The sequence below is a fragment of the Stomoxys calcitrans genome, chromosome 5 (assembly GCF_963082655.1).
Source record: "Stomoxys calcitrans chromosome 5, idStoCalc2.1, whole genome shotgun sequence".
NCBI lineage: Eukaryota > Metazoa > Arthropoda > Insecta > Diptera > Muscidae > Stomoxys > Stomoxys calcitrans.
The window spans coordinates 146,158,544-146,178,430 of NC_081556.1; the positions used below are offsets into that span (position 1 = coordinate 146,158,544).

A 19,887-nucleotide genomic window follows, 5' to 3' on the forward strand; every position below is an offset into this window, starting at 1 on the left:
GCCAACGCTCCTGGAGGACATCTAAGAATTCTACAAGGTACTACCATACATCGTTGGAAAGGTGACGATGTGTGCTTTCCAAAACATGTCCTTATTCGAAAATCGAGCAGTTTGTTTTTTCAAATTCCTGTCTTTTTTAAAAAAATTCTGGAAAAAAAATCGGGACAGGATAATGGCCAATGCTCCTGGAGGACATCTAAGAATTCTACAAGGTACTACCATACATCGTTGGAAAGGTGACGATGTGTGCTTTCCAAAACATGCCCTTATTCGAAAATCGAGCAGTTGGTTTTTTCAAATTCCTGTCTTTTTTAAAAAAATTCTCAAAAAAATTCTGGAAAGGAATATGGCCAACGCTCCTGGAGGACATCTAAGAATTCTACAAGGTACTACCATACATCGTTGGAAAGGTGACGATGTGTGCTTTCCAAAACATGTCCTTATTCGAAAATCGAGCAGTTTGTTTTTTCAAATTCCTGTCTTTTTTAAAAAAATTCTCAAAAAAATTCTGGAAAGGATTATGACCAACGCTCCTGGAGGACATCTAAGAATTCTACAAGGTACTACCATACATCGTTGGAAAGGTGACGATGTGTGCTTTCCAAAACATGTCCTTATTCGAAAATCGAGCAGTTGGTTTTTTCAAATTCCTGTCTTTTTTAAAAAAATTCTCAAAAAAATTCTGGAAAGGAATATGGCCAACGCTCCTGGAGGACATCTAAGAATTCTACAAGGTACTACCATACATCGTTGGAAAGGTGACGATGTGTGCTTTCCAAAACATGCCCTTATTCGAAAATCGAGCAGTTGGTTTTTTCAAATTCCTGTCTTTTTTAAAAAAATTCTCGAAAAAAAATCTGGACAGGATAATGGCCAATGCTCCTGGAGGACATCTAAGAATTCTACAAGGTACTACCATACATCGTTGGAAAGGTGACTATATGTGCTTTCCAAAACATGCCCTTATTCGAAAATCGAGCAGTTGGTTTTTTCAAATTCCTGTCTTTTTTAAAAAAATTCTCAAAAAAATTCTGGAAAGGAATATGGCCAACGCTCCTGGAGGACATCTAAGAATTCTACAAGGTACTACCATACATCGTTGGAAAGGTGACGATGTGTGCTTTCCAAAACATGCCCTTATTCGAAAATCGAGCAGTTGGTTTTTTCAAATTCCTGTCTTTTTTAAAAAAATTTTTGACGAAAAATAAACTTTGCCAGGATAATGTCCAATGCTCCTGGAGGACATATAAGAATTCTACAAGGTACTACCATACATCGTTGGAAAGGTGACGATGTGTGCTTTCCAAAACATGCCCTTATTCGAAAATCGAGCAGTTGGTTTTTTCAAATTCCTGTCTTTTTTAAAAAAATTCTCAAAAAAATTCTGGAAAGGATTATGACCAACGCTCCTGGAGGACATCTAAGAATTCTACAAGGTACTACCATATATCGTTGGAAAGGTGACGATGTGTGCTTTCCAAAACATGCCCTTATTCGAAAATCGAGCAGTTGGTTTTTTCAAATTCCTGTCTTTTTTAAAAAAATTCTCAAAAAAATTCTGGAAAGGATTATGACCAACGCTCCTGGAGGACATCTAAGAATTCTACAAGGTACTACCATACATCGTTGGAAAGGTGACGATGTGTGCTTTCCAAAACATGTCCTTATTCGAAAATCGAGCAGTTTGTTTTTTCAAATTCCTGTCTTTTTTAAAAAAATTCTCAAAAAAATTCTGGAAAGGATTATGGCCAACGCTCCAAGAGGACATCTAAGAATTCTACAAGGTACTACCATACATCGTTGGAAAGGTGACGATGTGTGCTTTCCAAAACATGCCCTTATTCGAAAATCGAGCGGTTGGTTTTTTCAAATTCCTGTCTTTTTTAAAAAAATTCTCGAAAAAAAATCTGGACAGGATAATGGCCAATGCTCCTGGAGGACATCTAAGAATTCTACAAGGTACTACCATACATCGTTGGAAAGGTGACGATGTGTGCTTTCCAAAACATGCCCTTATTCGAAAATCGAGCAGTTGGTTTTTTCAAATTCCTGTCTTTTTTTTAGAGAGAATGTAGTTGTCTAGCCGTTCTATTGTGTACTCTATGTCGCTCTTTTCAGTTACAAACATTGAATGTTAGATATTAAGCTTTCTGTAAAAATGTTAATTACATGTAATCATATACATGGGAATGTATACTTTTCAACTCTATAAAATAGCTCATAAGTTTTCCCATAGAGGTCGCTTGTGTTATTAGCGTACTCGCATATTGCGTCTGCGCTGTTTACTTATTCCACTTCTGTTACAAGCTTTTTGAACTTTTGAACATAGTGTGAGGTGTCTATACTTTACTTTATCTATGCCAGGCATGGACACATATTTTTGGCTGTGTTCGTGAGTACAATTGTTTTGCTCTACACGCGAAATAAAATTACAATGAAAAAATGGTTCGAAAATAGTTATTTTTTTACAATTAATTTCAAATGAGTTTTTTTTTTGGGTTGAACTTGTGGCTTTAATGATGAGAGCCTTTCTATTGATAGACAAATGCTTCTTTCGCCAGCCGGCAAACAAAACAACTCTTTCTCTCTCTCTCCCTCTCTCTCTGATCTGTCAGTGCAGAACATGGGGAAATGTTGGAGCGTAGCAAATTTCTCTTGCAGCTTTCCAATTGCAAAAGCTGCTTTATGGCTACACGGATGGTACAGTTTATTCATCGAAATGAAGCACCATTACCTTCTTTGAACTGCGACATGCGTTAATCCTGTGCAACGTAAGTGCTGTTACAAAAAATAACAAGTAAAAAGGCGTTAAGTTCGGCCGGGCCGAACTTTGGATACCCTCCACCATGGATCTCATTTGTCGAGTTCTTTTTCCGGCATCTCTTCTTAGGCAAAACAAGTATGTTGATGGTCATGAGAGAATCCGTCGTACAAAATTTCAGGCAAATCGGATAATAATTGCGACCTCTAGAGGCTCAAGAAGTCAAGATCCCAGATTTGTTTATATGGCAGCTATATCAGGTTATGAACCGATTTGAACCTTATTTGACACAGATGTTGAAAGTAAGAATAAAATACGTCTTACAAAATTTCAGCCAAATCGGATAGGTATTGCGCCATATAGAAACTCAAGAAGTCAAGTCCCCATATCTGTTAATATGGCAGCGATATCAGGTTATGAACCGATTTGAACCATACTTGGCACAGTTGTTGGATATCATAATAAAATACTTCGTGCAAAAATTCATTCAAATCGGATAAGAATTGCGCACTCTAGAGGCTCAAGAAGTCAAAACCCAAGATCGGTTTATATGGCAGCTATATCAAAACATGGACCGATATGGCCCATTTACAATACCAACCGACCTACACTAATAAAAAGTATTTGTGCAAAATTTCAAGCGGCTAGCTTTACTCCTTCGGAAGTTAGCGTTCTTTCGACAGACAGACGGACGGATATGGCTAAATCGACATAAAATGTCGCGACGATCAAGAATATATATACTTTATGGGGTCTCAGACGAATATTTCGAGTAGTTACAAACAGAATGACGAAATTAGTATACCCCCCATCCTATGGTGGAGGGTAAAAAAAAGAAATATAAAGGTTGCCCAAAAAGTAATTGCGGATTTTTTAAAAGAAAGTAAATGCATTTTTAATAAAACATAGAATGAACTTTAATCAAATATACTTTTTTTACACTTTTTTTTCTAAAGCAAGCTAAAAGTAACAGCTGATAACTGACAGAAGAAAGCATGCAATTACAGAGTCACAAGCTGTGAAAAATTTGTCATTTATCATTTGTCAATTACTTTTTGGGCAACCCAATAGAATCATTCTAGTGAAAGCATTCGTCAAGTTAGGTTTCATTATGGAGCAAAAAAAAAAACTTTTTCGCCTTACTGCGAAACTATTTTATATGGATTTAAAAGAGAAAAAAAAGTTTCTATAAAACAATTTTTAAATATCGAAAAAAAGTGTTTCCATTTGTAATTTATTTATTTACACCCGCACAACAAGAAAATAAAATTCTTATAATTAAAGTGCGGGTAATATCTCCGACAGTTTTTTATACGAAGACTTTATTAAAAAATATTATAACTTTCATTATATTAAAACTCTACACAATTTTGTCGGAAATAGACAAATGAAATTGTAATAATCGTCTGGAAAAAAATGTTTTACACAATTTTATTTGGTTGTGAACAAAAATAAAAAAGTTTGCCTCGTCGGTGGGTGGTCTTATGTTGTAATCTAACAACAGGTCGAAAAATAGTTTTATAATTTCAAGAGGAGAATGTCCAGGATTAGATGCAATGGTTTTGCTTTACCCACCACCACTCAATAGAATCGAAAAAAATAGTAAAAAATCTACCGTTTATGAATGATTAAATATAGCTCACTGAATTTTTAATGGTTAGAGGTAAGATGTTAGCGAGATCATGTGCAAAATTTCATGGCCCTAGGTGGTCGTTAAGCCCCTTTAAGTTGGTTGATTAGGCTTGGTTTTTGGTCCGATTTTAAAAACTTTACTGGATAGTGCTCAAAATTCCCTATATAAAAGTCCGCTTTAGGTCTACAGAAGTTTAGTTGCTTGACTATGGAAAGCCAAAGGAAAAAGTCAAAGCTAAAGAAAAAAATCCATTCATGTTGCTTTGATAGTGTATAAATGCTTAAACTGAGTGCTTAGGAAGTCAAGTAAAGTTATTTTGATTTTTATACCCTCCACCATAAGATGGGGGGTATACTAATTTCGTCATTCTGTTTGTAACTACTCGAAATATTCGTCTGAGACCCCATAAAGTATATATATTCTTGATCGTCGTGACATTTTATGTCGATCTAGCCATGTCCGTCCGTCTGTCCGTCCGTCCGTCCGTCCGTCCGTCCGTCCGTCCGTCCGTCCGTCCGTCCGTCCGTCCGTCCGTCCGTCCGTCCGTCCGTCCGTCTGTCTGTCGAAAGCACGCTAACTTCCGAAGGAGTAAAGCTAGCCTCTTGAAATTTTGCACAAATACTTCTTATTAGTGTAGGTCGGTTGGTATTGTAAATGGGCCATATCGGTCCATGTTTTGATATAGCTGCCATATAAACCGATCTTGGGTCTTGACTTCTTGAGCCTCTAGAGTGCGCAATTCTTAACCGATTGGAATGAAATTTTGCACGACGTGTTTTCTTATGATATCCAACAACTGTGCCAAGTATGGATCAAATCGGTTCATAACCTGATATAGCTGCCATATAAACCGATCTGGGGTCTTGACTTCTTGAGCCTCTAGAGTGCGCAATTCTTATCCGATTGGGATGAAATTTTGCACGACGTGTTTTGTTAAGATATTCAACAACTGTGCCAAGTTTGGTTCAAATCGGTTCATAACCTGATATAGCTGCCATATAAACCGATCTGGGGTCTTGACTTCTTGAGCCTCTAGAGTGCGCAATTCTTATCCGATTGGAATGAAATTTTGCACGACGTGTTTTATTATGATATGCAACAACTGTGTTGGGTATGGTTCAAATCGGTTCATAACCTGATATAGCTGCCATATAAACCGATCTGGGCTCTTGACTTCTTGAGCCTCTAGAGTGCGCAATTCTTATTCGATTGGAATGAAATTTTGCACGACGTGTTTTGTTATGATATCCAACAACTGTGCCAAGTATGGTTCAAATAGGTTCATAACCTGATATAGCTGCCATATAAACCGATCTGGGATCTTGACTTTTTGACCCTCTAGAGGTCGCAATTATTATCCGATTTGTCTGAAATTTTGTACGACGGATTCTCTCATGACCATCAACATAAATGTTTATTATGGTCTGAATCGGTCTATAGCCCGATACAGCTCCCATATAAATCGATCTCTCTATTTTACTTCATGAGCCCCCAAAGGGCGCAATTCTTATTTGAATTGGCTGACAGTTTACACAGGTCTCCAACATATAATTTAATTGTGGTCCAAACCGGACCATATCTTGATATCGCTCTAATAGAAGAGCAAATCTTTTCTTATATCTTCTTTTTGCCCAAGAAGAGATGCCGGGAAAAAAACTCGACAAATGCGATCCATGGTGGAGGGTATATAAGATTCGGCCCGGCCGAACTTAGCACGCTTTTTTTTTGAGCTCACAAAGAGCGCAATTCTTATTCGAATTGGCTGACATTTTACACAGGTCTCCAACATATAATTTAATTGTGGTCCAAACCGGACCATATCTTGATATCGCTCTAATAGCAGAGCAAATCTTTTCTTATATCCTGTTTTGCCTAAGAAGAGATGCCGGGAAAAGAACTCGACAAATGCGATCCATGGTGGAGGGTATATAAGATTCGGCCCGGTCGAACTTAGCACGCTTTCACTTGTTTTGGTTGCTTTTGCTGTTACGTTGCTTGTTTCTTTTTCGTAGTCATAGCTAAAAGCATGCCGTTCTCTACAAGTTTATTATTAGCATTTATTTTTGTGGTGGCATGCTGCTGTTCTCTGGCACACACATATGTTTCACATAATTTTTCTACGTCGCTTTCTCGCGCGTAGTGAGATTGCAAAATTGCTCTCTGTCTGCTAAATGCTTATTGGTTATCGTTCGACAAATGCTCAATCAGCTTAGAAATATTTATTTTTAAAGCTTAGAAATATATATTTTCATAACTATTTGTTCTACATATTTTGTAAGAAACCAACATTTAAAAATCTACTATTCATTAAGTTTTAACTATGAAAGACTGAACTTTTATAAAAAAAAACACGGTTTACATAGTAAACCAAAAAAAAAAATTTTTTAACGTCATTCTTTAACCAAAGATTTTTAAGAGAGAAGTATATACAATTTTTTAATAAGAAAATTTTTGTTAAGTTTAAAAGGTTTACATTCTAGTGCATTTTATCAAACAATAAAAAATATAAGATACAATGTTACACAGTGGATTTTGGCATTGGTTGCTTTGAAGTTTTATTTCGCGTGTAGAGCAAAACAATTGTACTCACGAACACAGCCAAAAATATGTGTCCATGCCTGGCATAGATAAAGTAAAGTATAGACACCTCACACTATGTTCAAAAGTTCAAAAAGCTTGTAACAGAAGTGGAATAAGTAAACAGCGCAGACGCAATATGCGAGTACGCTAATAACACAAGCGACCTCTATGGGAAAACTTATGAGCTATTTTATAGAGTTGAAAAGTATACATTCCCATGTATATGATTACATGTAATTAACATTTTTACAGAAAGCTTAATATCTAACATTCAATGTTTGTAACTGAAAAGAGCGACATAGAGTACACAATAGAACGGCTAGACAACTACATTCTCTCTAAAAAAAAGACAGGAATTTGAAAAAACCAACTGCTCGATTTTCGAATAAGGACATGTTTTGGATAGCACACATCGTCACCTTTCCAACGATGTATGGTAGTACCTTGTAGAATTCTTAGATGTCCTCCAGGAGCATTGGCCATTATCCTGTCCAGATTTTTTTTCGAGAATTTTTTTAAAAAAGACAGGAATTTGAAAAAACCAACTGCTCGATTTTCGAATAAGGGCATGTTTTGGAAAGCACACATCGTCACCTTTCCAACGATGTATGGTAGTACCTTGTAGAATTCTTAGATGTCCTCCAGGAGCATTGGCCATTATCCTGTCCAGATTTTTTTTCGAGAATTTTTTTAAAAAAGACAGGAATTTGAAAAAACCAACTGCTCGATTTTCGAATAAGGGCATGTTTTGGAAAGCACACATCGTCACCTTTCCAACGATGTATGGTAGTACCTTGTAGAATTCTTAGATGTCCTCTTGGAGCGTTGGCCATAATCCTTTCCAGAATTTTTTTGAGAATTTTTTTAAAAAAGATAGGAATTTGAAAAAACCAACTGCTCGATTTTCGAATAAGGGCATGTTTTGGAAAGCACACATCGTCACCTTTCCAACGATGTATGGTAGTACCTTGTAGAATTCTTATATGTCCTCCAGGAGCATTGGACATTATCCTGGCAAAGTTTATTTTTCGTCAAAAATTTTTTTAAAAAAGACAGGAATTTGAAAAAACCAACAGCTCGATTTTCGAATAAGGGCATGTTTTGGAAAGCACACATCGTCACCTTTCCAACGATGTATGGTAGTACCTTGTAGAATTCTTAGATGTCCTCCAGGAGCGTTGGTCATAATCCTTTCCAGAATTTTTTTGAGAATTTTTTTAAAAAAGACAGGAATTTGAAAAAACCAACTGCTCGATTTTCGAATAAGGGCATGTTTTGGAAAGCACACATCGTCACCTTTCCAACGATGTATGGTAGTACCTTGTAGAATTCTTAGATGTCCTCCAGGAGCGTTGGTCATAATCCTTTCCAGAATTTTTTTGAGAATTTTTTTAAAAAAGACAGGAATTTGAAAAAACCAACTGCTCGATTTTCGAATAAGGGCATGTTTTGGAAAGCACACATCGTCACCTTTCCAACGATGTATGGTAGTACCTTGTAGAATTCTTAGATGTCCTCCAGGAGCATTGGACATTATCCTGGCAAAGTTTATTTTTCGTCAAAAATTTTTTTAAAAAAGACAGGAATTTGAAAAAACCAACTGCTCGATTTTCGAATAAGGGCATGTTTTGGAAAGCACACATCGTCACCTTTCCAACGATGTATGGTAGTACCTTGTAGAATTCTTAGATATCCTCCAGGAGCGTTGGCCATAATCCTTTCCAGAATTTTTTTGAGAATTTTTTTAAAAAAGACAGGAATTTGAAAAAACCAACTGCTCGATTTTCGAATAAGGACATGTTTTGGAAAGCACACATCGTCACCTTTCCAACGATGTATGGTAGTACCTTGTAGAATTCTTAGATATCCTCCAGGAGCGTTGGCCATAATCCTTTCCAGAATTTTTTTGAGAATTTTTTTAAAAAAGACAGGAATTTGAAAAAACCAACTGCTCGATTTTCGAATAAGGACATGTTTTGGAAAGCACACATCGTCACCTTTCCAACGATGTATGGTAGTACCTTGTAGAATTTTTAGATGTCTTCCAGGAGCATTGGACATTATCCTGTCCAGATTTTTTTTCGACAATTTTTTTAAAAAAGACAGGAATTTGAAAAAACCAACTGCTCGATTTTCGAATAAGGGCATGTTTTGGAAAGCACACATCGTCACCTTTCCAACGATGTATGGTAGTACCTTGTAGAATTCTTAGATGTCCTCTTGGAGCGTTGGCCATAATCCTTTCCAGAATTTTTTTGAGAATTTTTTTAAAAAAGACAGGAATTTGAAAAAACAAACTGCTCGATTTTCGAATAAGGACATGTTTTGGAAAGCACACATCGTCACCTTTCCAACGATGTATGGTAGTACCTTGTAGAATTCTTATATGTCCTCCAGGAGCATTGGACATTATCCTGGCAAAGTTTATTTTTCGTCAAAAATTTTTTTAAAAAAGACAGGAATTTGAAAAAACCAACTGCTCGATTTTCGAATAAGGGCATGTTTTGGAAAGCACACATCGTCACCTTTCCAACGATGTATGGTAGTACCTTGTAGAATTCTTAGATGTCCTCCAGGAGCGTTGGTCATAATCCTTTCGAGAATTTTTTTGAGAATTTTTTTAAAAAAGACAGGAATTTGAAAAAACCAACTGCTCGATTTTCGAATAAGGGCATGTTTTGGAAAGCACACATCGTCACCTTTCCAACGATGTATGGTAGTACCTTGTAGAATTCTTAGATGTCCTCCAGGAGCATTGGACATTATCCTGGCAAAGTTTATTTTTCGTCAAAAATTTTTTTAAAAAAGACAGGAATTTGAAAAAACCAACTGCTCGATTTTCGAATAAGGACATGTTTTGGAAAGCACACATCGTCACCTTTCCAACGATGTATGGTAGTACCTTGTAGAATTCTTAGATGTCCTCCAGGAGCGTTGGCCATAATCCTGTCCAGATTTTTTTTCGACAATTTTTTTAAAAAAGACAGGAATTTGAAAAAACCAACTGCTCGATTTTCAAATAAGGGCATGTTTTGGAAAGCACACATCGTCACCTTTCCAACGATGTATGGTAGTACCTTGTAGAATTCTTAGATGTCCTCCAGGAGCGTTGGCCATAATCCTTTCCAGAATTTTTTTGAGAATTTTTTTAAAAAAGACAGGAATTTGAAAAAACCAACTGCTCGGTTTTCGAATAAGGACATGTTTTGGAAAGCACACATCATCACCTTTCCAACGATGTATGGTAGTACCTTGTAGAATTCTTAGATGTCCTCCAGGAGCGTTGGTCATAATCCTGTCAAAATTTTTTTTCCAGAATTTTTTCAAAAAAGACAGGAATTTGAAAAAACCAACTGCTCGATTTTCGAATAAGGGCATGTTTTGGAAAGCACACATCGTCGCCTTTCCAACGATGTATGGTAGTACCTTGTAGAATTCTTAGATGCCCTCCAGGAGCATTGGCCATTATCCTGTCCAGATTTTTTTTCGAGAATTTTTTTAAAAAAGACAGGAATTTGAAAAAACCAACTGCTCGATTTTCGAATAAGGGCATGTTTTGGAAAGCACACATCGTCACCTTTCCAACGATGTATGGTAGTACCTTGTAGAATTCTTAGATGTCCTCCAGGAGCGTTGGCCATAATCCTTTCCAAAATTTTTTTGAGAATTTTTTTAAAAAAGACAGGAATTTGAAAAAACCAACTGCTCGATTTTCGAATAAGGACATGTTTTGGAAAGCACACATCGTCACCTTTCCAACGATGTATGGTAGTACCTTGTAGAATTCTTAGATATCCTCCAGGAGCATTGGTCATAATCCTGCCCAGAATATTTTTTTTATAAATTTTTCATTTTTCTCAGTACTACGGTAATAGATATTTTTAATTTGGTGTTTTTGATTCAAAGCATTGATATTTTACTCCAAATTTTGTTATGGTTTTACTTTTTTTTTACAAATATTTGCAAAAATTGATAAAAAGTAAGAAATTTAATTAATTTCTCTTGTTTTTTGGTTCTGTTAAGTATTTACAGAGCTCTGCTAACCCCTCAGTGGATCTCTGTTAATACTTCTGTTACTCTCTCTCGCACTCTGTTAACAAAGCGGTTTGTGTCTCTGCTAGTTAAATTCGGAATTTATCTTCACACACATAACATTTGTATTTATATGTGGCAGCATGGCATTGTTAAGTGTGTGGTGGTATTTCGCCAAATCCTAAGAAAACGATCAGTGTTGCAATACTGTGGAAAAATAGTTTGTGAGAAGGACCGACCAACAAAATCTTATGCTGGGATTATCGACTAGCAATATCCAAGGAGGAACAATTTAGGCCAGAGACTAAGCTTATGAAAAAGCTAACAAAATCTGGCGAGCAAGGCAAAAAGATTAAGGGGATTTTTAAGATAATTCTGATGCTTGAATCAAATAACCACCTAAATATGTGTTTGAAGTTCAGACAATATATCTGCTTTTTATGGGATTAAGAACCTAAATTTGAAGATCTGTCTATGTGACAGCTAGTCTGATCTATCCTATATTTGGGGCGGATGTCGGGAGACTAAAAATAACTCAGTATTTCCAATTTCAACGAAATCGGACAAAAAATGAAGCTTTTATGGGCTTTAGACCCTTTATCTAAAGATCGGTCTATATGGCAGCTATACCTAAATATAGTTCGATTTGATTTATATTTAGGTCAGATATCAGGAGGCTTAAGATAACCCTCTGTTTGAAATTTCAGCGAAATTGGGTAACAAATAAAGCATTTATGGGCTTCAGACCCTTTATCGGCAGATCGGTCTATATGGCAGCTATATCTAAATGTAGTTCGATCTGAACCATATTTGGGTCAGATGTTGGAAAGCCTAAAAATACTCACTGTTTTAAATTTCAGCGAAATTGGGTAATAAATAAAGCTTTTATGGGCTTCAGACCCTTTAACGGGAGATCGGTCTATAGGGCAGCTATATCTAAATATAATCCGATCTAAATCATATTTAGATCAGGTGTGGGTAGGCTTAAGATAACTCACTGTTTCAAATTTCAGCGAAATCGGGTAATAAATAAAGCTTTTATGGGCTTCAGACCCTTTATCGGCAGATCGGTCTATATGGCAGCTATATCCAAATATAGTCCGATCTCAACCATATTAAGGTCGGATATCGGGAGGCCTAAAACTACTCACTGTTTCAAATTTCAGCGAAATCAGATTAAAAGTAAAGCATTTATGAGCATTAGACCCTTTATCGGGAGATCGGCCTATATGGCAGCTATATCTATTTATAGTCCGATCTGAACCCTATTATCTGATCCTTATTTAGGTGGGATGTCAGGAGGCTTTAAATAACCCACCGTTTGAAATTTCAGCCAAATATGGTAATAAATAAAGCTTTTATGGGCATCAGACACTTTATCGTCAGATCGGTCTATATGGCAGCTATATCTAAATATAGCCCGATAAGATGTCGGAAAGCCTAAAACAAAAACATTGAGTACTGTTTTAAATTTCAGCAAAACCGGATAAAAATAAAACATTTATGGGCATTCGATGGGTTAACTCTTGTTCGGTTGTTTTTTTCAAATTCAAAAATGTACCACTGTTGTACATATCATCACGTCATTATGACATTTTAAAACGTTCATGTGTTCAGAGCGTTTCTTTCATATGTTTGAAGTGTGAGGTTTGTGGGCCTCAAAGAAAGAGAGTGTCGCGTCGCCAAACAATCGCAATCTTCAAACGTGCTGCTACTTTTAATAGACCTTTTGCCTAAGCCTAAGTCTTAGGCTGGGTGATGGGTGATTGGTGATTCAAAACAAAGCTGAACAGATGCAAATATCAGCATAACTGCTCACAGTCAAAATGTCGTATAGACCAACCGGACCAGTTGTCAAAGGTTTTTGTGGGTTAAAGAACTAATAAATCTTCTATGTACACTCATAGAAATATTTGGATCACAGTAGATGACTTTTATGGCCATATTCACAAAACTGAAACTGAAGCATTAAAGTGGGCTTATTAGACAAATTTTCCTTATAGAACTGTCAAAAAACCCTGCTATAAAACAGTTTTAAGTTTTGTGAATACCGGTGTTAAAATTCTAAAGTTTTATACTTCAAGTCTTCTGAAATTTTTAAAAATATTTAAATTTTTTCTTTAATAATTGGGTCAATATTAGCATTCATTAAAAAAGACCAACATCTAAAACTCTCCAGTTTTTGAGTATATGTTCTGTTTGGTTTTGTTTTTAAGCTCTGAGAATTAGCTCGTACTCACCTCTTGTAGAAATAATTTGCGGAAACCCTCGCGAGTGTGTTTGCCCTCACCCAGCAGGGCACTGCATTCGGATATCAAGAGCCAGCGAATTTTATCGCGTTTCGCTTCCAACTCCATGGAACTGCAGTTGTTCTTATCCACGTTGAGATTGTAGGGCTGCATGTATTTGACAGCATGTTCTTCGCTGATTTCTTGCATATCCGAAGAGGGCGAAGTGGGTGGGTGGGGGAGTGTAGGTCTGCTGGAGTTGTTGTTGTAAGGCATACTACCACCATTTGAAGAGCCATTTACCATGGAAGATCGGGGCGGTTTATAGGGAGGATCCATGGATGTAGTAGACTCTGAAGATGAAGAAGAGGATTTCATGGATCTGGCCGCCATTGTGGAGGGTGTTGACATGTCAGAAGCTGTGATTGAATCTGATCTAGAGTTTACTCTATTCAGCTCAAGCACAGCAGGTGCTGGTGGAGGCGAGGGTGACTTTGAGGGAGGTGGTGTGGGTATTTTAATTACACTTAAGGGATCCAATCCTGAGGGGTTTAAATCTATATTTAAACTACTTTTAAATTTATGATGCTGAGATTCCTGTGTTGGTGAATTCTGTTGAGAAGGCGGTACTGCTGTTGTAGCTGTAGCTGTAGCTGGACCATGCAACTTTTCCAAATATTGGGCTGCCTGGCTTAGCATAAAATCCACAGGATTTTGTAATTCCTGTGATTGCTGCATTTCAGCTGCGCTGACCTCCTCCACATTCACCTCTGGTGAGGTACTTAGATGTCGAACAAAGTCCGAGGTAGTTTTAATGTTGTTATTGTTGTAAACGTTATTAATCATTATTTTATCACTTTGAGTTTTGGAGGCAAAATTCAAACTGCTATGGGCGGCAGTGGTGTTGGCTAAGTTGGCGCTGTGGTGCGGCCCATTTTCCTCATTGTTTGCTGTTGCAATAGGCAAATCATCTGAAAACGAGACTTTTTTAGGTGAACGCGTAGGTGTTGCTGGCACTTCCAAAGAATTTGTTGAGGACACCGAGCCGCGATGCTGTTCGGAGTTAGTGTTTATAGTTAATTTATAATTATTTTCCATTTTATTTGTCACTTTTTTTTCCTCGTTTTGTTTTTGCTGTTGTTCACTTACTCTACACTATGGGACTCTGTCGGAGAAAAAGGGTGGTTAAAAACACTTGCTAAGCTCATCGTGAATTTTTGTATGTGCCGCCAATGCATTAATCACAGTGGCTGTATGTTTCAGTATTGTTTGGCTTATTTTTATGACGCGTTAAATAAGATTTCAACACAAATCATGTCATATTCAAAAAACTATTCAAATGAAGGGTGAAGTGCGTTGTTTATTATGTGGAAATTAATTATGCTCATTTTCTAGCTGGGGTGTTTTGCTTATAAGTTAATGTGTTAAGGTCATGGAAATTTAAGCTTTACGACAATATTAGGCTTTTATTTAATGTGGAAGCACTTTTCAAAGGTATAATCGCCTTAAAACCCCAAAAAGTTCATAGAAAATGTTTTAATTTTTTTTCCAAAAAAATTTTTTTAGGGAAATTTTAATTTCAAAATATTTTTTATACCCACCACCATAGGATGGGGGTATACTAATCTAATCCTTCCGTTTGTAACACCTCCACATATTGCCCTAAGACCCCCTATAGTATATATATTCTTGATCGTCTCGACATTCTGAGTTGATCTAGCCATGTCCGTCCATCTGTCCAAATCACGATAGCGGCCGAACGAGTAAAGCTAGCCGATTGAAACTTTGCAAAGATACTTAATATTGATGTAGGTCGTTGGAGATTGCACATTTAGGTATAGCTCCCATATAAACCTATCTCCCGATTTGACTTCTTGAGCCCCTCGTAGCCGCAATTTTTGTCAGAAGTCTGTATGAAAATTCGGCAAATTCATCCAAATTCGGCAAATTCATTCAAATTCGGATCCAAAGTCTGTCCGAATTCTTAACAAAAAATGTATGGAGTCGAATTCTGGAATTAACATTTGTAGAATTCGGATGTACTTTCCGACTTGTCTTATCGAATTCTAACCGATTTCTTACAGTAATCGAATGTGTTTTCCGACGGTTCAAATTGCAAATTTGCTCTTTAACACTCCCTTGAGAATCACATTTTAATAGCCGAGTCCGAAGGAAGAAGATTTTATATGGCATAGTACCTCACAAATGTCACCAGTATGGAATAACACGGCCTGGAATTTTTTTCTCATGTTCTCGCCAGAATTCGGACCCAGGCTCTCAGCGTCATAGGCTAGCAAGCTACCCAAAAATATTCAAAGAGGCTACCACAAAAAAAGTAAAAGCGTGCTAAGTTCGGCCGGGCCGAATCTTAGGAACCACTACCATGGATTCTGCTAGTTATAAAACGAATTGGACCGCACTTGGCGCAGTTGTTGAGTGTCATTACAGAATACTAAATGCAAAATTTCAGCCAAATCCGATGAAAATCGCGGCTTGTAAGGATTCAAGAAGTCAAATCGGAAGATCGGTTTTTATGGGAGCTATATCATGTTCTTGACCGATTTGAACAGTACTTGGCACAGTTGTTGAGCGTTAAAATAGACCACTATGTGCTACATTTCAGGCAATTTGGAAAAAATTGCGGCTTCCAGGGCCTCCGAAGGTCAAATCGGAAGATCGGTTTATATGGGAGCTACGTAAGGTTATAGACCGATTCAGACCGTACTTGGCACAGTTGTTGGAAGCGATAACAGAACACTTCGTGCAAAATTTCAGCCAAATCGGACAAAAATTACGGCTTTCATGGGCTCAGGATGTAAAATCGGGAGATCGGTTTATATGGAGCTATATCAGGTTATAGACCCATTTGGAACGTACTTGACACAGTTGTTGGAAGTGATAATGGAACACCGCATGCAAAGTTTCAGCCAAATCGAATGAAAATTGAGGCTTCCAGGGGCTCAAGAAGTCGAATCTGGAGGTCGGTGTATATGGGAGCAATATACAAATCCAAACCGACATTGCCTATTTGCAATCCCCAACAACCTACATAGATATTAAGTATCTGTGCAAAATTTCAAGCGGCTAGCTTTACGCGTCCGATCGGTATAGTGATTTCGACAGACGGACGGACGGACATGGCTAATTCGAGATGTTCAAGAATAGATGTACTTTATAGGGTCCCAGATCAATATTTCGAGGTGTTTCAAAAGGAATGACTATATAAGTATAAACCCATCCTATGATAGTGGGTATACATGTCCGTCCGTCTGTCTGTCGAAAGCACGCTAACTTTCGAAGGAGTAGAGCTAGCCGCTTGAAATTTTGCACAAATACTTCTAATTAGTGTAGGTCGGTTGGGATTGTAAATGGGCTATATAGGTCCACGTTTTGATATAGCTGCCATATAAACTGATCTGGGATCTTGACTTCTTTAGACGCTAGAGGGCACAATTCTATAATATATACGAAATATATTGTTATGATATCCAATAACTGTGCCAAGTATGGTTCAAATCGGTTTATAATCCGATATAGCTGTCATATAAACCGATCTGGGGACTTGACTTCTTGAGCTTCTAGAGGACGCAATTCCTATCCGATTTGGCTGAAGTTTTGCAAGGCGTATTTTATTCTTACTTTCAACAACTGTGCCAAATAAGGTTCAAATCGGTTCATAACCTGATATAGCTGCTATATAAACCGATCTGGGATCTTGACTTCTTGAGCCTCTAGAGGTCGCAATTATTATCCAATTTGCCAGAAATTTTGTACGACGGATCCTCTTATGACCATCAATATACGTGTTTATTATGGTCTGAATCGGTCTATTGCCTGATACAGCTCCCATATAAATCGATCTCTCTATTTTACTTCTTGAGCCCCCAAAGGGCGTAATTCTTATTCGAATTGGCTGACATTTTACACAGGTCTCCAACATATAATTTAATTGTGGTCCAAACCGGACCATATCTTGATATCGCTCTAATAGCAGAGCAAATCTTTCCTTATATCCTTTTTTGCCTAAGAAGAGAAATGAACTCGACAAATGCTATCCATGGTGGAGGGTATATACGATTTGGCCCGGCCGAACTTAGCACGCTTTTATTTGTTTTTGCATAAAATTGACAAAAATTTTTTTTTTTTCTAATTTTCAATTTAATAATTTTTTTTGTTTAGGGGCAAATTTTGTTTTAACAGTTTGCGAATACGTTTTGCATCATTGTTCTTCTCTTTTGTATGTTTTTTTAAACCTTATAAAATCATTCATAATTTTTTTCTTAATTTGATATGAAGACTTTTTTGTGATTCTTCTGTATTTTTTTATACGTTCAGTTTTGGAGAAATTAAAAAAAAATTCTTTTAATATTTTTTTTAATTAATTTTTTTTGGTTTATTACGTTGTTGGATTAAAAAACACTTTTAAAATGTTGTTTTCTTTTGTGTCAGTTTTTTTTTCTTTAAAAAATCATTGTCTGCACTTTTAATATTTTGATCATTCACTAGCATCACACTTCTATAATTTTTTAATATTTCTTCTTCTTAATTGATTATGAAGTTGAAAAACACTTTCTTTTCACTTCGACAATACCAATATTTGTTGGTTCTTATTTTTCTTTGTCTTCATTAAATTTTTGTTCCATATATGGTTTTTTATCTGCATTGCTGTGATCTTTTTTTTGCCATTAATCATGATTTTGTTAATTATTTTTCCCACCTTAGGTTTTCAAATCTTATTTCAATTTTATTTTATTTTGTTTTTATTTGCTCTCTTCACACTCACATTTTGATTTTTTTTACTGCTTCCTATAATTTCTTTTCAACACATTTTTATTTCACAATAATATGCATTTGCCCAAAAAAATAAATCTTTCAAATTTGCTTTTCTTATAACCGTCGTTAAAATTTTGAATTTTTTTTTTTATTTCAAAACTCAAGCAAACTTTTGTTTCGTCTTCGAAAAGTAAGCAAACGTACGTATTCAGCGTTAAAACAGCAACTGAAAGGGAAATTTTCAGAATTATTGCACAATAGTTTGGCTTAGCATACAAAAAAAAAAAACAAAAATTTCCTACAGGTATTAAAGGCGCGCGTTCTCTTATACGAGTGCGAATACGATCCACACAGACACAAATAATTCCCCACTGAAGCCCCACGCACTGAAATGGTTTGATGTGGCCTCACAACAGAGACTCATTTAGGTTTGAACGAAGAGTGGAAATTGAGAGAGTTAGAATTCTCTCTCTCTCTCAATTCAGCTTTACTTTACTTTTTTTTAGTTGCACTCAATGGACTTCTTGGCTTTGTTTTTGAATGCAGCTTCGATATGCACGACCACTTTAACGACAACCACGAGCATGGCGAGATGGCGAGATGGCTGCTGTTGTTTTGCAGAGGATTTTTCCGATTAGTTGAGATTTTCAAACGCTGGTCATCGTTAGACTTGACGGGGCCAATAGAAACGACGCACAAATACGTTTGTTGTAACACCCATCCAATGCAATGAGTCGGGCGATCGTTTGTAAGCGCGACACCGTTTCCCAAAGTGCGTGACTATGTGTATGTTGTTGTTTTAGTTGTTGATAATGTTGACAACATTTTAGATAGCGAAAGTGTGCATGCGCCTGCACGAGTATGCGACTTTATGCTTTCGATTGTTCTGAGGGCTAATCGAAAATCGAAAAACGTATCCTTACGAATAGGTTAGTGCTTTGTTTATGTTGTGAGGTACAAAGTGACCTTGTTCTTGATTAAACGCGTTCGGTTTTGACGAAAGATTGCTTCCGTATACTGGTGTTTGGCTTCCGTTTGAAGGGATATAAAGCGTAAAAATAAAAATCAGATATGTAACACGTTAAGAAGTTTTTCGTTTCCCTTCGGTTTTTGTTTTGAGCTTAACGTGTCTTTTCCGCGTTTTTGATCCCTTGACAATTTTAAACGTTGTTTTGCGATGCAACCCGGTCAAGCTTTAACAACCAACTGAACATGTTTCGTTTGCCAAACAAGTGCCGGAGTAGGTTGGAGCTATATGCTCAGCTGCTGTTGGCTAGCTGGCTGGCTGGATGGATGGATGCTTACATTTTGTTTTTTTTTTTCTTTTTCTGCCTCTCACTGCTGTTAAACAAAAGGTAGCCCTCCTGTTCGTACGCGGTAAATGGCACGATCGTTTTAATTAATTTTGTGTTTTGTGAACCACAAATGTGTAGAAGATGAAAGAAAGAAATCCCAAAGAATACAAAAACAAAATACACAATTTTTTTATTTCATTTACTTTGTTGCGGAGATGTATGTAAATTGATTTTTGTGGTGTGTTTTAGGCCTTAAATCTCTCATTCGATCTTTCACTGAATTGCATTCAGATTTTTGTGGGTATATTTCATTCAGGAGTCTTTTGTTGAAATCTTATTAAAATATTGAAATGTTTATTTGTTTCCAATTAATGCACTTGGGGAGGTTACAGTAAAGGTGTGTGTGTGTGTGTGTGAGTAAGCAACTTGTTTATATAAAATGTATTCTCTGAACATGTATTGGTGGAAGTGCATTTTTTTCGAATTTGTATTAAGGCAGCTCATATTCATTTTTGTGTTTGTATTGAACTGCAATATAATTAAAAAATCATTTTGTGTTTATTAGTCGAATAGTTTGTGAATGAG

General features: G+C 36.6%; 2 protein-coding genes across 2 annotated transcripts in view; one reads left to right on the plus strand and one right to left on the minus strand.

Annotated features, from left to right (window-relative positions):
- LOC106082653 (uncharacterized) overlaps positions 1-19,234 on the minus strand; it is a 60,687-nt gene extending 41,453 nt beyond the window's left edge. Inside the window, 3 exon segments of the mRNA XM_059370200.1 lie at positions 13,247-14,399; positions 18,018-18,233; positions 18,931-19,234. Of these exon segments, the coding sequence (XP_059226183.1) occupies positions 13,247-14,332 (1,086 nt within the window). The 5' untranslated portion in view covers positions 14,333-14,399; positions 18,018-18,233; positions 18,931-19,234.
- Positions 18,713-19,887, plus strand: part of LOC106082656 (RING-type E3 ubiquitin-protein ligase PPIL2) — a 203,343-nt gene continuing 202,168 nt past the window's right edge. Inside the window, exon 1 of the mRNA XM_059370202.1 lies at positions 18,713-18,793. The gene's annotated coding sequence lies outside the window, so the exon portion shown is untranslated. The remainder of the gene's footprint in view (positions 18,794-19,887) is intronic.